This window comes from Gastrolobium bilobum, unplaced genomic scaffold (genome assembly GCF_033153095.1).
Source record: "Gastrolobium bilobum isolate Gb01-03AN ecotype WA unplaced genomic scaffold, APGP_CSIRO_Gbil_v1 utg5429, whole genome shotgun sequence".
Taxonomy (NCBI): domain Eukaryota; kingdom Viridiplantae; phylum Streptophyta; class Magnoliopsida; order Fabales; family Fabaceae; genus Gastrolobium; species Gastrolobium bilobum.
This window is the reverse complement of record NW_026898384.1, coordinates 58,644-84,367: the sequence shown is the minus strand read 5'-3', so window position 1 is coordinate 84,367 and position 25,724 is coordinate 58,644. Positions and strand designations below refer to the sequence as shown.

Below are 25,724 nucleotides of genomic sequence, written 5' to 3'. Positions count from 1 at the left end.
ATTTTCTTTTGTTATATCTTCGATTCCTAGCTGTGCATACTAGGAAATAAGTTTACACCAAGGGATGTAATTTCGAATCGAAAATTAAAGTAGGGAATGATAAACTTTTATGGTACCACCATCTGTCATAAAAATACACTAATTAGAAGTTAACACAAACAAATTCCTTTAATAAATGGTTGTTATTTTTACTATTACTATTTTGATCAGCCAATTAGATGATATGTGTTAAATGGCAACACAAGTTTAGTCAAACGTTGTTCATTTTTTTTAACAATTTTTTAAGGTTTTAATTTTATTATTTTTCTTAAGAATAAGATTCGGTTATTATTACACTTAAGTTTTATCTATAAGCATCGTTAATTTGATTAGATGGTTATAAGGAGTTAGTGGGCTTTTTGACCCTTATGACCCTTAATTAATAACTAATTACCAAATTGCCCTTCATTCAAAACTATTTCGAAAATTTACCCTCCCCAACAAACATAACACCAATCTGCCCCTGTTTGACCGTTGACCACGAAGCCTACCCGGGTACACCATTACCTACCCGGGTAAATTTTGAAACTTTTTATCTACCCGAGTATGTAGGGGTGTACCCGGGTAGAGTTCTTGAATCTGGGAAAATGGTTGAATTATTTACCCGGGTAAGGATCAGTGTACCCGGGTAAACATCGACGGTAGGGTTTTAAAATACCCCAGCAGCCCCATTTCGAAAACCCACAAAAGGGGTACCCGAGTAGAGCTGCTGGAGGAGTGTCTTCTTGAGCGATTTCAGGCATAATCTTGCACCAATTCGTCTTGTTTCTGATCATCATTCGCGGACCTTGCAACCTCTCTGCCTTCTACCGATTGAAATCGATCAAAGGTGCATTTTTTTTCTTCAGTTTTTTCAATTATGTTATGATTTCTGTTCTGATTCATTGTATTTTCGTTTATATCATTTGATTCTGTCCGAATTATTTTATCAATTTGTATGTCATACGCTTACCCTAACCCTAACCCTAACCCTGAATCTAACCCTAACCCTAACCCTAACCCTAACCCTAACATGTATCTAATTTCTGATTTTGATTATTTTTTCAGTTTAATAGTGTGACACAATGACCTCTCGACGCGTTTCAAAGCTGCCAGTGACCCATTCCGAGAGAAGAACCAAGAGTCGTCACGATGGGTCGTCATCCTCTCAGCCCCAGGCTGCTTCGAGTCAGGCTCCGGACTTGACGTTCGGATATTTGTTTGAGGATGACATACCTTCACACGAGAAGTTCGTGAAGTTTTTCATGACCCGGAAGATCTGCGAACCGAAATCACTGGATTCGGCATTCTTCAACCTAGAGCGTTTTGACATTGTGCCGCTTCTTGAGCAGACACATTTACTTCTCCTGGCGGAGATGCGGTGCCCATACTCGGAGGTTATGGTAAGAGCCTTCTACCAGAACCTTGGCTACTCGCAAGGCGAGCTGACTTCCCGTGTCTGCGGGATTGATATCATCATGACTGCTCCTATCTGGACGGAGCTACTGGGGTTCGATTTTGATGGTGTCACAGGAGCAGCACTATATGATGGAGACAGCCATCATATATTTGGTGATTATAACCGGGAGACCATTGTTACAGAGACTAGGAGGGCAGACGCTGAGCCCGGTCATTTTGCTCATTATCCTGTTAGCAATTTGTCAGTTTCTGCTCGCATTCTTCATTATGTGGTGACACATATTATTTTCCAGCGCCCGCATAATCACTCAAAGGTGCTGGAAGGGGACTTTGTCATCCTGTGGGCCCTCCTTCACAGTTATAACAAATCTTGACTCGTCGCTTTTTTCAACTATGGCTGTCCTGCGCCCCTTCATACAATGTATCTTCACAGCATGTTGCAATTCTGGTTTGGGCCCAAATTCTTGTTGCACAAATAACGGATCTCCTAACTTCCAACCTCCGTGCAAGTCATCATCGCCATATAGGATCTCCAACTCGTCATTAGGGTGCGCCCAATTAATGAATGAATAATGTTGGCTTTCATTCCAGAATGGCTCCTCAGACCCTGCATCTAAAGATCAACTCTCATTTGTCTGAATGAATACAACCACAAATAATAAATTGTCTAAAGCAAATGTTCAAATTTAATAACTTACCACTACTGACTGGGTCGACATGAAGTGGTGACAAGGCTGGGGTACCGAGACTTACGGCGCTCATGTCAGCCTCAAAATTACCGTCCACGTCAGTGTCTGACGAATCACCTTCTGGAATAGCACTTTCAGGTTCTCCCTCATCTTCGCTGTCCACATAGTCCTCGTCTTCATCCTCTTCATCCTCATCCAATGCTACTTGAGGAGGTGCAGAAGATCGTACAACTGTATCTTCTTGACCGGTACAGTGTGCAGTAGTGGTTGTATGCACCGGTAAAGATGAAGATTGTCCAACATCAACTTCAACATATATCTCAATATATTTTAATACTTTCCATTCAACAAACGCATCTGTTACGAACTCCACATCTTCATCATCATTTATATCGTTTCCAATGTAGTATATTGTATCCATATCCACTACAGTCTCTAACCTGGCTATCATGCGGTGGATGGAATGTATGCCTTCTGACCCCATTTTTTGAAGAATTCTCTCCTTCAGTTATTTGCATGTAGTGCCCACTTTGATTTTCATCGTTTTTGTTTTTCCTTCAAATCGGACACTGTTCGGACCTTCAAAATGCCTCCCATTGTAGTAAATAACTATAGGAACCATGTTTGGACTTGAACTCATCTTTCACACAAAAATTAGATCTAGGTTTTGGGTTTGGAGGTTGGTTCGGATTTTTGAGCACAAAATGGGAGTGTGAAGATGTAATCTCAATGTCCCACCAAGATTCAGCTTTCTGAAATGATGAGATGAAATATGTGTGATGTTTCGGATTAGAGAGGGTAAGAGAGAGAGAGATTTGGGGTTTCAAAAACCCTATACCTCGCAACAATGGCCGAAACCCATATCATATTGGGGTTTCTGGACGCGATTTACCCGGGTACACTGATCCATACCCGGGTAAATAATTCAACCATTTTCCCAGATTCAAGAACTCTACCCGGGTACACTCCTACATACTCGGGTAGATAAAAAATTTTCAAAATTTACCCGGGTAGGTAATGGTGTACCCGGGTAGGCTTCGTGGTCAACGGTCAAACAGGGGCAGATTGGTGTTATGTTTGTTGGGGAGGGTAAATTTTCGAAATAGTTTTGAATGAAGGGCAATTTGGTAATTAATTATTAATTAAGGGTCATAAGGGTCAAAAAGCCGGAGTTAGTGCCCTATAATGTTTAACAAAAATTTTAAAAAAAAATCAGAGAGTAATATTATATTTTAAAGATATGTTTTAACATCTAACAAATAAAATATTATATGAAAATGTAATTACATTTAACATTTAGGGGGGGGGGGAGTTCCAAACACTAGGGGTGTTAACGAGTCGAGCCGAGTTTTGGTCTTAAAAGGTTAAGTTTGTGATTAAATGTGTCGACCTTACCAAGCCTGTTACCTGTTACGAATATAATTATCGGCATGTGGCCTGCCTTATTTACAAAAAACAAAAGCCTGATTTGGCTTGTTAGCCAGTTAGAAAAAAATAAGACAATAAAAATTTATCCAAACAGAATATACAATCAACAACACTAGTAATTCTATAACTATTTATAAATTCAATGTATATCGAAACAACATAATATAGAATAAAATCATTCAAAAAGTCTATTTAACTAATAAAATAGAGGTGAAATGGATTGATAGGTGAGAAATGACTATTATAAATAGTATAAAAAATATAAATAAAAATAAAAAATAGTATAATAGGCCAGTCTGAGAGGCTCTAAGGCCGAGCTTTTGAATTGGAGCCTGAGGCCTTCCAAGCCTGGTTCCAACAACCAATATTAGGCATGTAAGCCTGAGCCTTCACGAGCCGAGCCAAAGGCCCCCGAAAGGCCCCTGGCTCGTTTATCACCCCTACCAAACACCCGATGTTTTCTACCAAAATAACTTATCATTATATATTTTTTAATCACTTACCTTCCCTGTAATTTTTTCTATTCTTGTCCATTTTTATAACATCGTTAAAATTTTGGCAAATATATTTATTTTGCCTCCATGTACAATAAAAAAAATCACAAAAGAGATAAGTGATTAAAAATAGAAACACATAAGGATAAGTGATTGAAAATTAAAAATAAACACATGAAACACATGAAAGTAAATGATTAAAAAAAACACGGGTTAAATTATTATAGAGAAAATCACAAGTAGTACTTTGACATACACTCAACACATATATATTGGAGATACCATAAAAAATAGAGGAAAACGATAATATCACTCGAAATACTATGTTATTCTAGGTTACATAAACATAACAAATAAGGACTCGAAGGTTAAATATATCCACGATGCATTTTAACATTATCTAGTATATAAAAAATGAAATAAAGTAAAAGGCAGGCTCATTCCAATATGGTGTAGCATGAAGTTTTTAACTAATCATCAATCTACATAACAAAATTTGATCTATATACATATAAAAGTTTGACAAAGAAACATTAAGGGCCAAGAGTTTGTGTTACAAATAAAAGTTTGATCTTATTTAGTATTCTTTAGGCATGTGAAATCCTTCCAAATCCTACTAACATAAGGAAGGAAGAAGACAATATACTTTATTCAGGTCCTTATATAATATATTAAGTAAATGATAAAATCGTAATATAATATCGGTAATAATTATTTTATGTATGCATATATAATGGTTTGTGAAAACATGAAAAAAGAATCATTTCAAAAATAGGGAATGGTTTTTTTAATTATATAGAAAAAATACAAATAACGAATTTATTGTTTGTTTTCCTCTTCTTTTTTTCTTATGAAAAATGCACTTTTAATTCGTTGAAGAAAATAAAAAGATAGAAAATATGGCAATCTCAAGCCTAATAGATCAGCATGGATACTTTTTTTAATTATAATTGATTTGGTAGTTAAAATTCATTTTAAAAATAAAATATGGAAGTACATCGTAATTTTTCTAATATTAGGGTAGTGTTATTCGAAATGTTTCTATACCTAAGAAATAAAACGCAAAAAGTCTATTTTTTTTAATCACTCACCCCAATGTTTTTTTTAATCATTTATTTTCATATGCTTTTATATTTAATCTGTCATGCGAGTCCAGGGAGAAGTCCGTAGTGGGGGACATAATCAATGGGCTAAATTACACCAACTGTAACAAGTGAGTTCGACACCACATCTCAAATCAAAATCTTAAGACTTTGAGTTAATGGTCCATCCACTTATATTCACTTCACTTAGCCCATTACCAACCAGTGTAGGACTCATCACACTTGTGTTGCCCCTCAACCGAGTACCCCAGGGCCCAAGTACTCAACCCGCCTTTAGCCAATCACCTGGTTAGTCCGTGCCCAAACTCGGCTTTGATACCAAAGTTAGACGTGTCCAGGGAACCCCGTGGCTAAGGGACCACCATCAATGAGCTAAACTATACTAACCGTAGCAAGTGATTAGTCCGACACCACATCTCAACTCAAAACCTTAAGACATTGGGTTAATGGGTTCATCCAGTTATATGCACTTCATTAGTTCATTATCAACCAATGTAAGACTCATCACACTTAAATATATTTATCAACCAATGTGAGACTCATCACACTTGAATATCTCAACATAATTACTTACTTTTCTATGTATTTTTATTGCTCACATAGTAAAATATACATATTTGCTAAGATTCCTATCGATGTTAGAGGTGAATTTGGATAAAACAAGATAATAAGAGATATAAATGATTCTAGCAGAAATCATTGAGGACTTTTGAATTTTTCCCTTAAAATAATAAATGTATTTATGGTTAATATTATATAAATTTAATCTTAAAATAATAATTTGCAACCGTCATTTGAAAGCTATACTATTAAACATGAGATAGTTAAAACTATAATAAATTTTCTCGGTCAAACACCAACTAATAAAAATTAATTTAACCAAGAGTTAATGAAAAGTGATATAATTACTCCAACTACGGGACCTTAAAAATGTTGTGTTCGAGAGCTCAGACACTTGCGTTTTCCGATCTCACGCTAGTTACATAGAGTGTTGCTGTTGCAACACCTATTCAATCAAGTGTTGGTAATTTTGATTATGAAAGTAACATAGCACAAAACAAATCATTGAAATATTAGTTCAAAGCCTACCTCAAAAGTCAATTACTAATTGCAATGGGGTTAAACACAATAATTCCACTTATTATAACTCTGCTTTAAAAAGTGCGAGTTTTATAAAATAAATGAAACATAAACAAAGACACATTTTTTTTAAAGAAAAAATACATCATAATCACAAGCTTTTAGAAAAGGCAAAGCGATGAAAATAAAATCATTAGAAATCTTTCCGATACAACACTAATCTCTAATCAGCAACTTCGATAAAACAATCATTAGTGGCTTTAATTTCAACAATAACAATATTTTAAGCGTTTAAAAACACAAAATCATCAACCAAAAAAAAAAGAAAAGGAAACACTGAAACACATGCGAGATTAATGATTGCAAGAAACATAACATAACCATTTGTGGTATGGAAAGTGGAAGCAAAGATCGAGAGGAGAGAGAAAAAAGCATATCATATCATATATCATGCGTAAGTACTGAAGTATCCAATTAAAAGCCAAAACAAATAAAGGATTATTATTTCTCATAAATAATTATATATATTTTTTTTCTTTCTCTTCCCTTTATATAAGTTTTACATATTTTTGTATACGTGTAGAAGATAAATTTTTTTACTAAAGCATGAAAAATATTAATCTTTTATTTGTGTTACTATTTTTTTTTAAATATTCTAATCGGTTCATCGTTTTGTGACTAGTTCGATTCGAGACGGATTTCAAAATTAAGGTTTTAAACATCTCTCAACTACAGTATTAAAGAGAATCAAATATATATTCTCACTCTACCTGCTCAGTTTCTTATCCCAACATAACTATAATTATTAATGATGTATTCTTTATTTCCCATGGGATAAAATATCTTTGAGAGACATTAATCCCAACAAATAAAATCAAGAAAAAAAACAAAACTACTAAAAAATTAAATTGTGACTGTTTAGCGTGGTTTGTGTTTTGAGTTGTAAACCAAAAAATTAAATTGTGCTAATGGGAGTTTGTGAATTGTGATATTTACTTATAGTTGTTTCTTTCTTTCTGCCACACCATTTTATTTTATGTCTTTTATTTTATTTCCTTCCTTTCATTCCAATCTGAATGCTCTGTCATTCTTGAATGGTTTTGGGTTCTTGATCCATATTTACTCTTGAGACAGTAAGAGATGCTGAAAAGGCAATGGTGTCACTACGACAAATAATATTATCATATTTTTTCCCTTATCAATATAGTTTATTGCAACTTTTATGTTAATATCAACTGAATCTTCATCATTTCCCATGACATTCAGATTTGTCTGTTCCGTATTCTCGGGATTGTTATAATTAGTAGCTGCATTTATTTCACCAGGTTCGCTTTCTTCAAGATTAATCTCTTCAGAAGGCACGATGAGTGACTTATTTTCATTTTCTGAGGATTTATGTCTTTTAGTCCCTACAGGTTATTCATGCTTCCGGCATTGACTAGGCTTCGACATATTTGGTCCCATTGAAATCTCCACTATAGGTGGTGCATTCTTTGCAGGAATATGGAACTTAATCGCTCCTTTGTGATCATTATTACTATGTTATTCTAGGTTACATAAACATTGTTAAACATAACAAATAAGGACTCGAAGGTTAAATATATCCATGATACATTTTAACATTATCTAGTAAATAAAAAATGAAATAAAGTAAAAGGTAGGCTCATTCCAATATGGTGTAGCATGAAGTTTTTAACTAATCATCAACCTACGTAACAAAATTTGATCTATATACATATAAAAGTTTGACAAAGAAACATTAAGTGCCAATAATTTGTGTTACAAATAAAAGTTTGATCTTATTTGGTATTTTTTAGGCAAGTGAAATCCTTCCAAATCCTAACACAAGGAAGGAAGAAGACAATATACTTTATTCAGGTCCTTATATAATATATTAAGTAAATGATAAAATCGTAATATAATATCGGTAATAATTATTTTATGTATGCATATATTGGTTTGTGGAAAAAAAAATCATTTCAAAAATAGGGAATGGTTTTTTTAATTATATAGTAAAAAATACAAATAACGAATTTATTGTTTGTTTTCCTCTCTCTTTTTTTATTATGAAAAATGCACTTTTAATTCGTTGATATGTGAAGAAAATAAAAAGATAGAAATTATGGATATCTCAAGCCTAATAGATCAGTATGGATACTTTTTTTAATTATAATTGATTTGGTAGTTAAAATTCATTTTAAAAATAAAATATGGAAGTACATCGTAATTTTCCTAATATTAGGTAGGGGTATTTATCAACCGATCCAAACTGATTCAAACTGCGGTGACCGAACCGAAAAATCGAAAACCGAATTAACCGAAAATCGAAAAAAAAGTGCAAAATTTGATTGGATTGGATCGGTTTTTGGATGAGTTGGTGAAAATCGAACTAATCCAAACCAATCCAATTATTTCCCAACCTTAACATCTACCTACTTGCGCCTTTCCCCAATCATAGCCCAAAAACCATATAGCAAAATTCTAAATCCAAGAACCATTAACACATCATGTTGGAGAAAATGGGTTGTGCTTGATCTATGTTATTTTTTTTTTGTAAGATACATAATATATTTTTATTACATAGATTATTGTTGTACAACTCCTCTGTAGGATAAAAATTTGGGTTACTTTGTATCTCAGGCAACCATATTATAAATTTTTTGTTGAAAGTAAAAGATGATAATTTAAAGTAATAGATGATAATTTAACTTTTCATTGTACAATGCTTCTAGATTGCACAATAATCATCATACAAACTTTACAAAGCCAGTACATATAAAAGATATGTTATTTTCCAAATAATCATCATACAAATCTTAGGCTTTTCAAAAAACCGAAAACCGATCCAATCCAAATCAAATAAAATTGGATTGGATTAGATCGGATTTGAAAAAAAAATCAAACCGAATAGATGATTACATTATTAAACCATAGGGATTGGATCAGATAATTTTTACTTCCAAAACCGATCCAATCTAGACCGCGAACACCCCTAATATTAGGGTAGTGTTATTCAAAATGTTTCTATACCTAAGAAATAAAACGCGAAAAGTCTATTTTTTTTAATCACTCACCCCAATGTTTTTTTAATCATTTATTTTCATATGCTTTTATTTTTAATTTGTCAGGCGGGTCCAGAAAAGCTTGTGGCGGGGGACACCACCCATGGGCTAAACTACACCAACCATAGTAAATGAGTCTGACACCACATCTCAACTCAAAACCTTAAGGCATTGGGTTAATGAGTTCATCCACTTATATTCACTATATCAACAATCTTGCCCTCAAATTTGAAACCCAACATTGATATGTTACCCCTCAATCGAGTACTCCAGGACCCAAGTACTCAACCCGCCTCTAGCCAATCACTAGGCTAGTCCGAGCCCAAACCCGACTTTGATACCATTGTTAGACGTAGAGGTGTAAATAAGCTAGGCTAGGTTAGGTTTTGGCTTAAATAGGCTAGGCATGTGTAAAACATATTGGGTATGGCCTGGCCTCTTAGCCTGTGTGGCCCCAAATTACAAGTCTGTCCTGACCTGTATTTAAAAAATAAAAGCTTTGGCCTAGGCCTGTTAGCCTGTTTAAGCCTATTAAACATTCAACAATTGAAAAGAATAACTAAAATAATATTATTTTATTATTCAAAATTATTAAAATAATAATTTTATTTATTATATTTTAAATAAATAATATGATATAGGCCGGCCTGTAGGCTTATAGGTCCGACATGTACAAAAAAGCATATGTCATGTTTTCTAAATAGATTTTTTTAAAAGCCTAAGCCTGTTCTATTTTACTATTTATAATAGACCAAGTCTGGCCTAATATAGGCTAGGCTGTAGGCCCCTGTAGGCCGGCCTAGCTCGTTTACACCCATAGTTAGACTGATCCAGGGGAAGCCCGTGACTGGGGATCACCACCAATGGCCTAAACTACACTAACCATAGCAAGTGAGTCTGACACCATATCTCAACTTAAAACCTTAAGGCATTGGATCAATAGGTCCATTTACTTATATTCAATTCACTTAATTCATTATCAACCAATGTGAGACTCATCACACTTGAATATTGATGAGACGTAAATTCGTTCCCATCTAGGCCCATTTTGATGGCAAAATACCGCACGTTCCCTCATCTGATGCACAACTTCAACATGAAAATCACTTGTTTTACACATTTGTGACAAAAACACAGTGGGGGAACGTATGGTAACGTATTCCCTTAAAATATATTAAAAGGGGAACGGACTGAGACACATTTAATGCACCTGCTACACTCATTTAATGCCTCTGTACACTTTGCAGGTAACGTGGATTTAAAGTCTTCTAAAAGCAGAGGCGGTGCACCAACTGAGCAGCAAGAAACGTGAAGAGCATATAATCAAGAGTTCTCATTGGCTGAAAAAGAAAGCAAGGCATGGGAAGGACTGCAAACAACGGCTAATCATCACCAAATCCTGTTCCATCCAGCAATCTGCGCAGTTTCCATACTCTGCTGCCACCATCCCGTCCCTTTATTCAAGCAACCAGCTCACAAGGATTTACAAGATTGTCACTCCTCTTCCATCTATAAATAGGACGAACCACACACAAAAACATCATCGAATCTTGGAGGGTTTGAAGTCCAAAAGGAAGAGATCACCTAGTAGTAGTAGTTAGTAGCTTAGTTTTATTTTAAGTTGTAACTGTAGTCAATTGACAACCCATCTTCTCTGTATCAACCCTTAAGACTCCTCACGAGCATCATACCATCTTTCTCCATTTTCTGTTTCTTTTGTAAACTGTCTTTTGAATTAATATAAGTGTTTTTCTCTTCGTTCCATTCGTTATCTCTTAATTGAATCTCGGGTCTATGGGATTTCAGTTTGGAATAATTTTGTTTAAACTATCAGCCATGAGCTGAACTATATGCGGAACGGATAAACTGTAAAACTCTTAAAGAACTGTTTTCGAAACTCTTGACTGAAGCTTTTTGGATTTCTTTGGCTAAGTAAGCTATATTCATTGTGTATCAATGGAAATTGAACACATACTAAGAAAGGAACTTCCTTAAGGAAGGGATTTCAGACAGCTTAGCCATTGGGGGAAGGTAGTGTCATGGCAAAAACACTACTGGTCACCTTAGGAATAAGGGGCCAACTCGTCCATTTTAAGGTTCTGTACTAAGTACCTGTTGGAGTCAAGGGAGCCATAGGAATATGGAAACTTATGAGCCATCTAGTCCATGAGCTGAGGAATCAGAGTTGGCAGATAAGAAACTGGGACAAAGACAAAAAATGTTAGGTCTTGAGCAGAGAAAACAATTATTTAAGAATGGAGCAGTGAATCTGTTCCTTCTGTTAAACTGTTTTAAAACCACCATCCTGTTGTCTCTTGATTATAGTTATTTCTGTTTTAGTATTTTTTACTTTATTTAATATTGTATCTATCAAACTCCAATGATTACTATCTCTCCTTCTTTTAAACAGGGAGGATCACATACATAACACAGCGAATAATTGTTTGCCATCAGATTGAACCTACTGTTCCTGAGGAACGTTGTCAAGACAGTAGGGAACGTTTGACCAGACAGTTCATTTACTAACTTTTCTTCTCATTTTCATTCTTTATAAAACAGTTTAAGACAATAATTAGGATTCTATCCTCGTGGGAACGATAATCTGGGCATTAATACTCCCTTTATTACTTGATGCGTGCACTTGCGCACTTGGGTTGGAACTGAGGGAACGAATCTGTGTCCTTTAAGAACAGAAGAACGTCCCCTAGCAGAACTTGTATTTTTCCACATCAGCAAACCACCCAACAAATATCTCAACATAACTACTTACTTTTCTATGTATTTTTATTGCTCACATAGTAAAATATACATATTTGCTAAGATTCTATCGATGTTAGAGGTGAATTTGGATAAAACAAGATAATAAGAGATATAAATGATTCTAGCAGAAATCATTGAGGACTTTTGAATTTTTCCCTTAAAAAATAAATATATTTATGGTTAATGTTATATAAAATTAATCTCAAAATAATAATTTGCAACCGTCATTTGAAAGCTATATTATTAAACAAGAGATAGTTAAAACTAGGGGTGTGCAAAAAACTGGTTCACTTACCCTGCCCTTGATGTGACCTTGATCTGACCTATAAATACCTATTTTTTGAACTGGGTTTAAATACTGATCCACTTTTATTTGGGTCAGTTTTAGACCTGACTTGTTTTAATAATGATTCATTGACCCAAAACTTGACCCATACCCATTATGTGAAAAAAAAATCACAATTACATTAAAACAAAATTTTAACGTAAAACAATTACGTCAAACTTTTTTACAGAAAATATTTCCATCAAAAATTTTCGCAACAATTTTTAAGAAAAATATTTTCATCAAAATTTGTGACTAAAAATATTTGATGGAAAAAATAATTTGTCAACTTTTTTTACGGAATCTAAATTTCGTTAAAATATTTTACAAAAAAATATATTTATCAAAAATTTCGACGAAAAACATTTCCATAAAAAAATTTTGACGAAAAAAATTCATCAAAATTCTTTACAGAATTCAAATTTCTGCGAAAGTTTTCGACAGAAACATTTTCGTTAAACTTTTTGACAAAAAAAAATTTTCGTCAAAATTTTTAGCAAAACACATTTTCATCAAAAAATATCGACTAAATATTTTTGTCAAGTTTTTTGATAAAAAATAATTTCATCAAAATTTTCAACGGAACACATTTCTGTCAAAAAATTTCGTAAAAATTTTTGACAAAAAATATTTCGATAAAAAATTTTGACAGAAAAAATATTCTGTCAAAATTCTTTAAAGAATCTAAATTTCGTCGAAAGTTTCAAAAGAAACATCTCCCTCAAAATAATTTCTGTCAAAATTTTCGTCAGAACACATTCCCATCGAAATTTGGAGCGAAAAACATTCTGTCAAAATTTTGACGAAATTCTTTTTTCGTTTAAAACTTTTGGCGGAAACTAAATTTAAATAGAAAATTTATTTTTGTAAAAATTTTCATTAGAGAAAAAATTCCGTTGCTTTTCAACAAAAAGTATTCCGACGAAAAAATAATATTGTGACGAAATTTTCGTCGTTTGCAATGTAGAAATTTCGACGAAATTTTGTGACAAAACCAAGTCAAAAACGGGTCAATTCAGATTTGACCCACTTCAGAAACTAAAAGTCAGAAGCACTTCAGAAGCCAAGTCAGGTCAGATCCGATCCGATTCTGAACTAGTTCAAAAAAATCCAAACCAAGTCAGACCTGACTTGGATCAAATTAAAGCGGGTGGGGTCAAGATAACTGACCTATAAAAACCAAGTTGGATCGAGTCGGCACAAAAATTTGACCCGACCTGACCATGCACACCCCTAGTTAAAACTATAATAAATTTTCTCGGTCAAACACCAACTAATAAAATTAATTTAACCAAGAGTTAATGAAAAGTGATATAATTACTCCAACTACGGGACCTTAAAATTGTTGTGTTTGAGAGCTCAGACAGTTGCGTTTTCCGATCTCACGCTAGTTACATAGAGTGTTGCTGTTGCAACACCTATTCAATCAAGTGTTGGTAATTTTGATTATGAAGTTAACATAGCACAAAACAAATCATTGAACTATTAGTTCAAACCTACCTCAAAAGTCAATTACTAATTGCAATGGGGTTAAACACAATAATTCCACTTATTATAACTCTGCTTTAAAAAGTGCGAGTTTTATAAAATAAATGAAACATAAACAAAGACACATTTTTTTTAAAGAAAAGATACATCATAATTACAAGCTTTTAGAAAAGGCAAAGCGATGAAAATAAAATCATTAGAAATCTTTCCAATACAACACTAATCTCTAATCAGCAACTTCGATAAAACAATCATTAGTGGCTTTAATTTCAACAATAACAATATTTTAAGCGTTTAAAAACACAATCATCAACCAAAAAAAAAGAAAAAGAAACAGTGAAACACATGCGAGATTAATTATTGCAAGAAACATAACATAAACATTTGTGGTATGGAAAGTGGAAGCAAAGATCGAGATGAGAGAGAAAAAAACATATCATATTATATATCATGCGTAACTGAAGTATCCAACTAAAAGCCAAAACAAATAAAGGATTATTATTTCTCATCTTAATAATATGAAATAATTTTATTTTTTTTCCTTTCTCTTTCCCTTCATATAAGTTTTATATACTTTTATGGATGTATAGAAGATAAAATTATCTATTAAAATATGAAAAATATTAATCCTTTATTTATGTTACTAATTTTTTTTAAATATTCTAATCGGTTCATTATTCTGTGACTAATTCAATTCGAGATGGATTCCAAAATTAAAATTTTAAACCTTTCCCAACTACAATATTAAAGAAAATTGAATATATATTCTCACTTCACTTACTTACCACGCCAAAATTATAATTATTAATGATGTAGTCTTTATTTTCCATGGGATAAAATATCTTTGAGAAACATTAATCCCAACAAATAAAAGCAACCAAAGGTTTGTGTTGTGTTTGTGACTGTGCAGTAGTGTGGTTTGTGTTTTGAGGTGTAAACTAAAAAATTAAACTGTGCTAATGGGGGGTTTGTGAACTGTGATGGTTACTTATAGTTGTTTCTTTCTTTCTGCCACACCTAAAAAATAGTGGAGAATCCACCCTCAAGATTTGTTGAACTTTGAAGCCTCTCTCTCAACAGAAACTATAAAAAACAAAGGAAAAGAAGCCTAGAAAGCCGGCATGGCGTCGTCGAAGTTTGTCTCGACGAATCCGGATCTGCCACGCGAATCTTCTATATCTTCCCTCACTACCCTTCTCTCCGATCTCCAACCTAACACCATGGACGACCTTCTCAAGTCCATATACACTCCTCATCCTCAACCACCACCTTCAAAGGACACCCCCACCACCTCCTCCTCCGCCGCCGCCACCAAGACCGTCGACGACGTTTGGAAGGAGATCGTCTCCGGCGGCAGCCACCCTCAAAGGGGTGCGGATAGTGGTGGTGATGATGATGATGATGGAGGAGATGGTGGTGGTGGTGAGGGCTTGGAGGAGATGACCCTTGAAGATTTCTTAACCAAGGCTGGTGCTGTTAGAGAAGAAGATATTAGAGGGGTTGTTCCTTCTGTTATTAATGAGGGTTCTTCTTCTGTTGAGGCTTTTGGAAATGGAAATGGGATTGGAGCATCATCAGCATCAGCTTCAGTTGGAAAAGGAAAAAGAAGGGCTGTGGAGGAACCTGTTGATAAAGCCACTCTTCAGAAACAGAGAAGAATGATCAAGAATAGAGAGTCTGCCGCCAGGTCCAGGGAACGCAAGCAGGTACCTTAAAGTTTGATTTTTTTTTTTTTTTAATGTTAATTTGTTGTTTCATTGTTGGAATCTCACTGTTTAATTCTTAGTGGGAATGGACTTGAGTAAAGTTATGATTTTTTAATCTTTTAATTTTTATTTTTTTTAACATTTAAATTGTTTCCTTCTTTTTTGTTAACTCTCTCATGATTGTTTTCCCCAATGGGGTTTGATTCTTCTTTTATTTTTTTTACTTTTTCTGGGTTTTTCTTCTAAGGCTGATTGGTGTGATGTTCTTTACAGGCTTACACATCTGAGCTTGAGTATCTGGTTCAGCAGTTGGAGCAAGAGAATACGCGATTAATAAATGAAGAGGTGCGGTTATAATATTACTATTTCGCTTTTATACATGTTAAAGTGTTTTTGTGTAGTTAGATTCGATAATCAATGGCATTCATTGGTGATCTTGGAATTTTTTTGTTCTGGTCTTGAGAATTCAGCATGTGGTTTATGTTGGAGGAGTTGTTAGAATGAAATGATTAAGCATAACTGTGATTTATTTCAAAAACACTGATAGAAGAGGTGTATATTCTTCAAGTACAGTCAAGCGTTGCATGATTCAATTCAACCTTCTATAAAGTTGTCTCTTTGCTGGTCTTTGACTGATAAAAGTTTAATCCTTCCCCTGGCGAATTAATGCAATTGTATTTATGGCAGTCAATTTGAGTCACATCTTCTGTTATATAACTGTTTTCTTCCCTGGTTGATTCTTCTTTATTGTTTTTACATTTTGTGCCTAGAATCTGATTTATTTATTAGTTTTTGAAATATTGGGTCTTGAATGCAGGCTGATAAGAAAAGGCAGAGGTTAAAGCAGGTGTGTAACATATCTGCTCACTTTTTGATTACTGAATTTGCATATTCTTGTATATTTGATCTGATATAATTGAAAATGTCATATAATGATATGTCTCCATTAAAGAAGCCATAATTCGTTTATTATTTTTCTTTTAATAACTACGAATCCAATGCTAGACAGAAGCTCAGGCTTGAGATTATAAATGAAAACTGTAGGAAATTCTAGCTAAATGATGTTATCAAATATCAAGCAGTGATGGACAAGTGTTGTTATATGGAAAAAATGGCCAGAAAATGCTAAGTGTTAGCTTGCAAAGGGCAAGTCTGTTGAGGGTCTTGCAACATATTTAACCATGATTTATTGGTGAGCCTTGAAAGTTGAAAGTATGATGTTCCTAGTCAGAAAAAATTGGTTAATTGTAGTATCTAAGAAGTGTTCATGTTATACTGCTGATTTTTTTTTTTTTGGATCATGCTCATTATGATTTCTTACAGCCCTCCAAACAAATGGTTTGGTGCATACAGTATATAATTGCATTAGCAAGGAGAAACATTGTAATTATTAGCTATTCATATTTTCATGTCACAAATATATTAAACATTATCTTATCGGTGTCCTTTTTCCCAATATCTAGAAAAAATGTAACCACTCCCCATTAAACCCTGACTAGCCAAGGTTGAGTGAGGGAAATTTTTGTACATAGCCTTATCCTTGCATAATTGCAAAGAGGTTGTCTCCAGGATTCAAACTCGGAACCTTTTTCTTCCCCAATATGTAGGAAAAAAATGTGGAAAAATGAAGGAATACAACTTGACTATTGAACTTTCCTTGAGGTACCAGTGAGATATATGCAGTGTCCAATTTACCAAAAAAGTTCTCTTATGTGTAATCTATACTCTTGTTACACTGGGAACTTTCTATTTAACCTCATTGTCATCTCAATTACATCAGTTACTATGATTATTATGTTAATCACAACTTACACTCTCTTTTGAGATAGTTGCCTCTGAAGTCATTTTTCCTTGTTGCTTAAACTTGAAGTTGTCAATATGAACTAAGCACTGTTACTAATGACGATGATTTTTATTATTCAATTCAAAGCAGAGTATGCAATATAGATTTTCGTGACTATCATTCTCATTAAATTATGCAAGCTCACTTGGACTAGACTTATATATACTCTTAAATTACATTCATACATGCCAATTTAAATGAACCTGCAGTTTATGATGTCTTTGGAAATCGTTTTGGAACTTTGGTAAGCTGACATTTTTGCATCACTTCAATGCATAAATTTTATAATTATGGTTGAATTGGGAAATCAGCAGTAAATTTCTATATCCTTGGGGAAAAAGGATCCACATAATTCTTGTTGTATTATATGTCAGAATTGTAGTATTACAACTATGTTCTAGATTATCTCTAGTGATGAAATGGTCTCTGTCTTCATGCTCCTGTTTTACTAGCAAGATCTACTTTATGACATAGTTGTTACTTGTTAATGGCTTCAAGAAGTAATAACTAATAACCAAGTGTGGCAAGGGTCATATGCACACTGGCTTTTAACTTTATTCAAAACATATAATTGCTTTTTCAAATGCTGGTTGTAAATCTAATCTCTAAATCCTTTACTTTTTTTGTTGTTGTTGCCTGCAGCTCAAAGAGTTCCTCATTCCAATTGAGGAGAAGCCTAAACAGAAACTAAGGCTTCAGAGAACAAATTCAGTCCAATCATTATAACCTGTTTGTCATAAACAGACTAGGTTTTGTGGCATGGTGTAGATATAAGGGGGGAATATGAAAAAAAGAGAGGAAAGTGTTTCAGAGTTTACATACCATTTTGCTGGTTCTTGCAGTCACATTTGTATAGTGAAAATAGCTGCAGCCAAATAATTCAAGCAATTTAATTCAACCTGAACGTATATTATTTGATCCACTGATTGTGGAAAATCAATTGTTCTGGGTGGATTTTGCCCGGATAGGCCTTTGTTGGAAAATCTGGAATAAGAATGTATCTCTTATGTTAATTTATGCAATTTGGAATTTTGGATGCTATGCTTCTTCACTTCTTAGGGATGGGTTGGGCTGAATAATGTTTGATAGATTTCATGAGTGTTTAGGATTAGATGCTAGATTGGATTATTGTTTTTTTCTTTTCAACTTCTTGATGTGAAAACAATAATTATCAGTGACCGTTTTCAAAAGTAACATGGCTTGTGGTCTAAAAATTCTGATAACTACTTACTAAGAAAAAATAATTCTGATAACTCATATAATAGTAATTATTTATTTCTCTAACTTTTCATATTTCTTGTAAGTTATATGCATTATGTTATTAACTTCGCCAGCATTTTTTTAAGGCAGTGAATATTAGGTGTTATTATGTAGTGAAGAGAGAATATTTTAACAAAATCATAATTGTTGTGAAAAGAGCGGTGAATAAATAGAATTAATTCTAGAAAAGAAAGCTACAAAATAGAGAGAAAGAGAGTAGAAGAGAAGTTAGAAACTATATTATTCAGGGTATTAGAATATAAGTCATACCATCTCAATATATAGATGAAGGTGGTGGAAGAATACAAAATATATTCTCATCTTCTAATCTATTCTCATCTTCTAATCTATTCATAGTCTGTTGTTTCAATACTTAATCTTCTATAAAGTGTGATAAAGTCTAGTAACGTACATTTGTAACATTTTCATGTAGTAATGTCCATTTATAACCTTTCCTCTTGGAAATTAATGCACTAAGTTCACGCCTCATTAAAACCTTGCAAGAAAAACCCAATCAAAAAAGAGTACACAGTACGTTGTCAATCTTTGCACATTTTGCTTCATTAAAAATCTTTTCAAGAAAAATCAAGTGAGATAAAAACTTAGTAAAAGAAAAAATAGTATAGTGCGTATAACTCCCCTTCAATTGAGTCATTTAGCTATTGCTGGAGTTAAGAAAGTGGAGCAACAGTTACAATTTTTCATAATAGTTATCTCGTAATCTTCTCCCGAAATTAGTCGTACTAATTATCCATTCAATTGGATCATAACGTCCATTTATAACACTTCTCATTGGACATCATTGCACTAAGTTCATGCCTTGTTAAAACCTTGCTAGAAAACCCAATAAAAAAAACTAGCAAAGGAAAAAGAGTATATAACATACGCTACCAAACCTTTCATAAATTGCCTCATTAAAAACCTTTGGCCAAGAAAAACCCTTTGAAAAAAAATTTGGCAAAAGGAAAAAAGAGTAGGGTTCAATCCTTCAGGGATTTAATAAACCTTTAGGGTTCTATCCTTCAGGGATTAAATAAACCTTCAAGGCTCTATCCTTCAGGAATCTTCAAATAAATATCATCGTCAAGTAATCTTGCAGTCACGACGTCCATTAAATGTATTTCAAGGTGCATCCTAGTTGCCATATTGATCAAGTAACGGAACGTAATAAAATTCATTATGAGAGAATAAAAATCATAATTGATGTAGGGTCTCTGCGAAAACCCCTCTTCTTTCTTAATTGCCTCCTTCCATTCATCCCAATCTGAAAGCTTCTGGCATTCTTGAATGGTTTTGGGTTCTGGATCCATATTATCTCTTGACACAGTAAGAGATACTGAGAAGGCAATGGTGCCGTCGGCGACAAATAATATTATCATATTTTCTCCCTTATCAATATAGTTTATTGCAACTTTTATGTCAATATCAACCAAATCTTCATCGTTTCCCATGACATTCAGACTTGGCTGTTCCATATTCCCAAGATTGTTATAATTAGTAGTTGCATTTATTTCACGGGGTTCACTTTCTTCAAGATTAACCTCTTCAGAAGGCGTGATGAGTGACTTATTTTCATTTTTCGAGGATTTATGTCTTTTAGTCCCTACAGGCCATTCATGCTTCCGACATTGACTAGACTTCGACATATTTAGTCCCATTGGAATCTCCGCTCTAGATGGTGCATTTTTTGCAGGAATATGGAACTTAATCGCTCCTTTATGATCATTAAATATTTATGGCATTTAACTTTCTAAAGTTTGCAAGTTAACGATATTTTGAACTTCAAGTTCAATTATAATTGTACGCGGACCAAAATAATTCATTTGGTTATTCACTCAAAATAATTTTCCAGGATTCACTAAGCTTCTGACTTTCTCCCCCTAATGTCGGGAAATGTACCTCATTATATATTTAATCAGTGAATCATGTATTAAACAAGTCGTCCATCAGGGGCTCCAAGTACTTGATTATTTATTTAGTCTAAAAAATTCACGTAAATTTCAAACCTTCAGATGACATGAGGACATATAAAATGCAACCAAAAAATGCGCATATGAGAAACATCAAGTTCACATCCACGTACAAGTTCAAGAGGGTAGTATGCTTAAAAGCATATGAAATAGTGAACTTCATGTTCACAATTATTTGAGCATATAACTAGATGAATAATTCATCAAATTTATTCATCTAAATAAGTAATTCGTTCTTCTAGAGCTATTGCAAGTATTGTTGTAGACATGCCCCCGACCACATCCATAATTATGTAATCGTATTGCATTCATTTCAAGGAATGACAGAGAACTAATTTTTATCAGGTCATCAAATATGACCATAATTTTTATCATGTCTAAAATTATAATTTGAAATATTCACTTCAGGGAATATGGTTTAACCCATTGACCAAATTTTATGAGACTTTCTTTTCTCAATTAACTACTTCTGCAGAACATTCAAGAGACATGAAATATAAAAAATATTTTCTCTTGATATTTTATTTCAGATTATTCAATAAATCTGTGAGATATTTTCTATCATGGTCTAGACTTATAGTTCTTCAGGAACTATATCACATATAAAAATGATTAAGAAAAATAATTATTTTTGTGCAATCCTTCTGGGATGCATAAAATATAACTTATGTAAAAAGTTAGCAAAATTAACAAACTTGTTATAAGACATAACATATTAGTCAATAATATATGACAATAAGATCACCATAAGTGAAATATAAAAAATTATATTGGAAATAACATAACAAAAACAATAAAAATAATTAAGGAATGAATTAAATCAATATAAAATAAAATAATAAGAAGCATTGATTAATTATGTATTTGTTACTTTAGGAGCAATAACCAACAAAATGACTTTAGGCTTCTTTTTAATGTGATGATATTCATCACTCTTTTGCCTTTATTTTATTTAGCCACATTTATTTCATTACCATCTATGTTTGGCTTCTTTCCTTTGTCATGATTTGACCCAAAGAAAGATTTTTTACCATCCCTTCAAGGGTTATATTATTGTCTGAGCTCATAGCCCTCAAAATGACTAAAGTTTTTCATAGAGTTGGCATTTGCTTCAAGCAATGTTTTTGGACCAACAGGTTATAATTGTTTCATGCATGGTTAAAAACTATTCAATAACCAATTAAAGCATTCAATAATTTATTCAATGAGAAGCATGTGGAAATAAATCTTAATTTATTTACACCTATGACAAAAATGATAATAATAAGGATAGATATTTCTCAAAAGTTTGATGTTTACAAAGGGAATATGAAAGGCATGAAAGCTAAAATAGAGATGAAAACATTAAAACTAAACTTAAATAGTACAATTGAGAAAATTCTAAACAGAATCCATAAATTGGTCTATGTCAATGGAATTAAAATCTCCAAATTGAACGATGTCCAAAGGAGTATTATCCATTGTGGGGCCTTCGTTCACAACCATAGATTAACCAACAAAATTAGCTTCTTTTTCTTTTCTCTTTTGTCCTTTTGATAGAGTTCAACCAGGTGCTTTGGAGTACGACAAGTATGAGACCAATGACTTGTACCTCCACATATATGACAAATTTTAGGAGCAGAATTATTAGACACTATTGGGCCTGCATTCTTTTGTGGACCACTCGAGGGGCCTTTTGAACTCTTATTTTTCTACAACTGTGGTTCAATTTTGCGCCCTTTTCTCTTCCATTTTCTGTGGTTATTTTGTCCACGACGTTGTGTAGCATGTGCTTCTAACACGAGTACAGAACAAACAAGACGAGTGTTATGGTTGTGCGTCAACAGCTGGTTGTGCTTTTCAGCCACAAGTAAAGTGGAGATAAGCTCAGAATGCTTTGAATAATTTTTGGTCATATACTGTTGCTTGAGTATAAGGTTGCTTGCATGGAAGGTAGATAATGTTTTTTCCAACATTTCTGTCTCTATGATCTTCTGGCCACAGAGACTCATTAGGGACACAATTCAATGAATAACAGAATTATACTCCACTGCGGATTTAAAATCCTGAAAGCGCAGATTGATCCATTCAAATTTAGCTTGGGGAAGGACGACATCTTGTTGATAGTCATAGCGATCCTTTAAGGATTGCCATAAAATTGCAGAGTTCTCTTCAGTTAAATATTTTTCCTTTAGATTTTCATGCAAATGGTGAAGAATAAAGATTAAAGATTTTCCCTTCTTGGCAAAAGTACAACTAGATTCATGGAAAATGGCTTCACTGAGATCTAATGATGTTAGATGTATCTTGACATCAAAAGCTCATGTAAGATAATTACTTCCGGCAATATCTAACGTTGAAAACTCCATTTTCGTAATGTTTGACATGCTATATAAATAAATAAACAATTGTTAATATAACATACCAACATACACAAAAATAAAATAGGAGCTATCATGTTGAAATCAACAACTAAAAATAATTGAATATTTCAAAACAAAATTTTCCACCTTGAGCAACTTCCAAAAATTCTAACCAAATCATGCTGATAACGTGGTGTGAAAAGAGCGGTGAATAAATGGAATCAACTCAAGAAAAGAAAATTACAAGATAGAGAGAAAGAGAGTAAAGGAGAAGAAGTCAGAAATTATATTATTCAATGTATCAGAATACAAGCCATACCACCACAATATATAGATAAAGGTGGGGAAGAATACAAAATGTCTTCTCATCTTCTAGTCTATTCATAGTCTGTTGTTGTAGATACAATGTATGTTTTGATGATAACATAGTGGCAACAACAAAAAGAGAAGAGTATTAATCAAGAGCAAAAAGCATCAATCATATGTGGATATTGAAGATGTATGATGTAGCCACAAGGGAAGAGTAATGACATATCAAAGTGGCAAAATCATTGGATCAAGATAAACAAGGAATAATTAGAAGAGCAACACAAAAATCAAAGACAACAAATCATAAACAACATCTAAGAGAAGCACAATATCATAACCATGGTGAAAAATGATCAGAACCAACAAAGTGTCAAGCATTGTCATATCTAACAAGTCAAAGCATCAAGCTCAAGTAAAGTTCCAAGACACAAGACATGAAGCTAAGTCTAAAATCATATTTAGAATATATCCTTAGGACTTAGAATATATGTGAGGGTATATGGTAGATTGCATTGCATGAGCTCAAAGTTTTTCTCAAAGTAAACGTGTTTTTCGAATTGTATAATCATAACTTTATATACTTGAAAGAAATTTGAAAAATCTATGGAAAAGATCCTTGACATGTTTTATAAATTTAAAACATATTTATCAAGTCAAAATCTTTCATAAAAAGTGGTTGGAAGCAAGCTAAAACACATTTGAACTTAAAATTTGCTGTATAATTTTGCTGTATAATTTTGTTGCTTCCTTCCATACAATTTTTCGTATCCAATATGATGGATTTGGATATTGCATTCTTCATAAAAGTGGTAGATCTCTCTTTTATCTTTTCAACGAGACCAAGATCACATCAATTCAACAAGTATAACTGAAGTTATGCCCAAAATAGGAAACATTGTCCTTGCTGTCAAGTTGGGAATCGATTACCATATGCTGGTAATCGATTACCATATAACGGTAATCGATTACCACTGTGACAGAATGCATATAACGGCTATAAACGGTTAGTTTTCAATGGAAACATTATATATGCATTCCTAATGACTCTAAAACGCATTGGGCATCATTCCTACACATATTAAGCATACTTTGAGAGCTTCTACATTATCATTTGCATATTCTTTCATGTCTTTCAAAGATTAAACATATTCAAGCTCATATCTTGAAAATTCATATACCCATAGTGCTTCAAGTTGTTTATCCACACTTTGAGAGTGTATATTCATTTTCAAATATTTCCCTCCTTGTATTCTTGAGTTGAAAGGATTGTGAGACCCATTGCTTGAGAGGTAGCCAAATACCTAAGTAAATTTGGAGTGAATTGTGAGGTTGCCAAGTACCCGTAAACTTGGAGATTGTAAGGTATCCAAGAACTCGAAGTCTTGGAAGATTGTAAAGGTTTGTCAAGCACCCGTGAAGCTTGACCATTAGTGAAAGAGTTGATCAAGCGGCTTCAGTCTTGACGTAGGTCACAAGTGGTGGTGACCGAACCAGGATATATTATGTTTGCAAGTCTCTAAACTCTAAACTCTTTATTTTTAGCACTTTAATTGCTTCTTTGATATCTTATATGTGCTAGAATAAGTTCTATAATTGTGATATATTATATGTTACAAATTGTTTGAATATATTGATTAGCTTTCCACATATCAAAGTTTGCTTGAAATGATTATTTAGAAACTAGAAGGGGGCTTTGCGAAAATCTTGTAATACTCAATTCACCCCCTTCTTGAGTATGAAAGCCATATTCCTAACAGTTGTCCCAATACTTAATCTCTTAGAAAGTGTGATAAAGCCTAGTAATATACTTTTATAATCTAAGTACCATTCTCAATTACATAAATTATGAAGAAGAAGATTACGATACTCGATGTCTTCCTGGTTTGAAGAATTTTGCATTTAACCTAAAAAATGGATCTTGCTTCTTTTTGCCATGACTTCATGTGAAGCCCTTCTCTCTCTCTCTCCCCCCCCGTGCACCCACCTTTTTTTTATTCAATCATTTCTTGTTGCATGTAAGATAAGTTGTTTATTGTATCAGAATTTTCAGTCTTCCAATTTTTTGAATGTTTTGGGAAATGGGGTTTAATATAGAACTTGAATTTGTATCCTTGTTGAATTGATAAGTATGATTTGGAGTTTAGTTTTCCTTCTTATTATGGTGGTGTTGTGACTGCTAGGGGGTGGGGGAAATTTTTCAACTTGGAAGAGGGGTTTTGACATTGAACGAGGGGAAAGGGCGTGGTAGTTGCGGAGAAGAAATAACAAGGTTATTTTAGTCATAAAAATCGTGTTTCGTTTTCCTACCGTGGGAATCTCAAAATACAACCTACCTGATAGTATTTTTTATGGGAATCTACTTCACAAGTTGGAATTCGAGAATTTGATTTTTCGGAAATTTTTTTATAATTCTTATACTAAACATGGA

The 25,724-nt window shown here is 33.4% G+C and overlaps 1 protein-coding gene across 2 annotated transcripts; it reads left to right on the top strand.

The window, feature by feature from the left end:
• Positions 1 to 14,792: 14,792 nt before the first annotated feature.
• On the top strand, positions 14,793 to 18,232 carry LOC133315547 (bZIP transcription factor 12-like). 2 transcript variants are annotated; one of them, XM_061517188.1, is made up of 4 exons: positions 14,793 to 15,572; positions 15,846 to 15,917; positions 16,390 to 16,419; positions 18,058 to 18,232. In XM_061517188.1, the coding sequence occupies exons 1-4, from the start codon at positions 14,988 to 14,990 to the stop codon at positions 18,139 to 18,141; spliced, it is 771 nt and encodes a 256-aa protein (XP_061373172.1). In that variant the 5' UTR covers positions 14,793 to 14,987; the 3' UTR covers positions 18,142 to 18,232. The 2 variants fall into 2 exon arrangements, with proteins under 2 accessions (XP_061373172.1, XP_061373173.1); XM_061517189.1 differs by lacking the exon at positions 16,390 to 16,419.
• Positions 18,233 to 25,724: the final 7,492 nt, after the last annotated feature.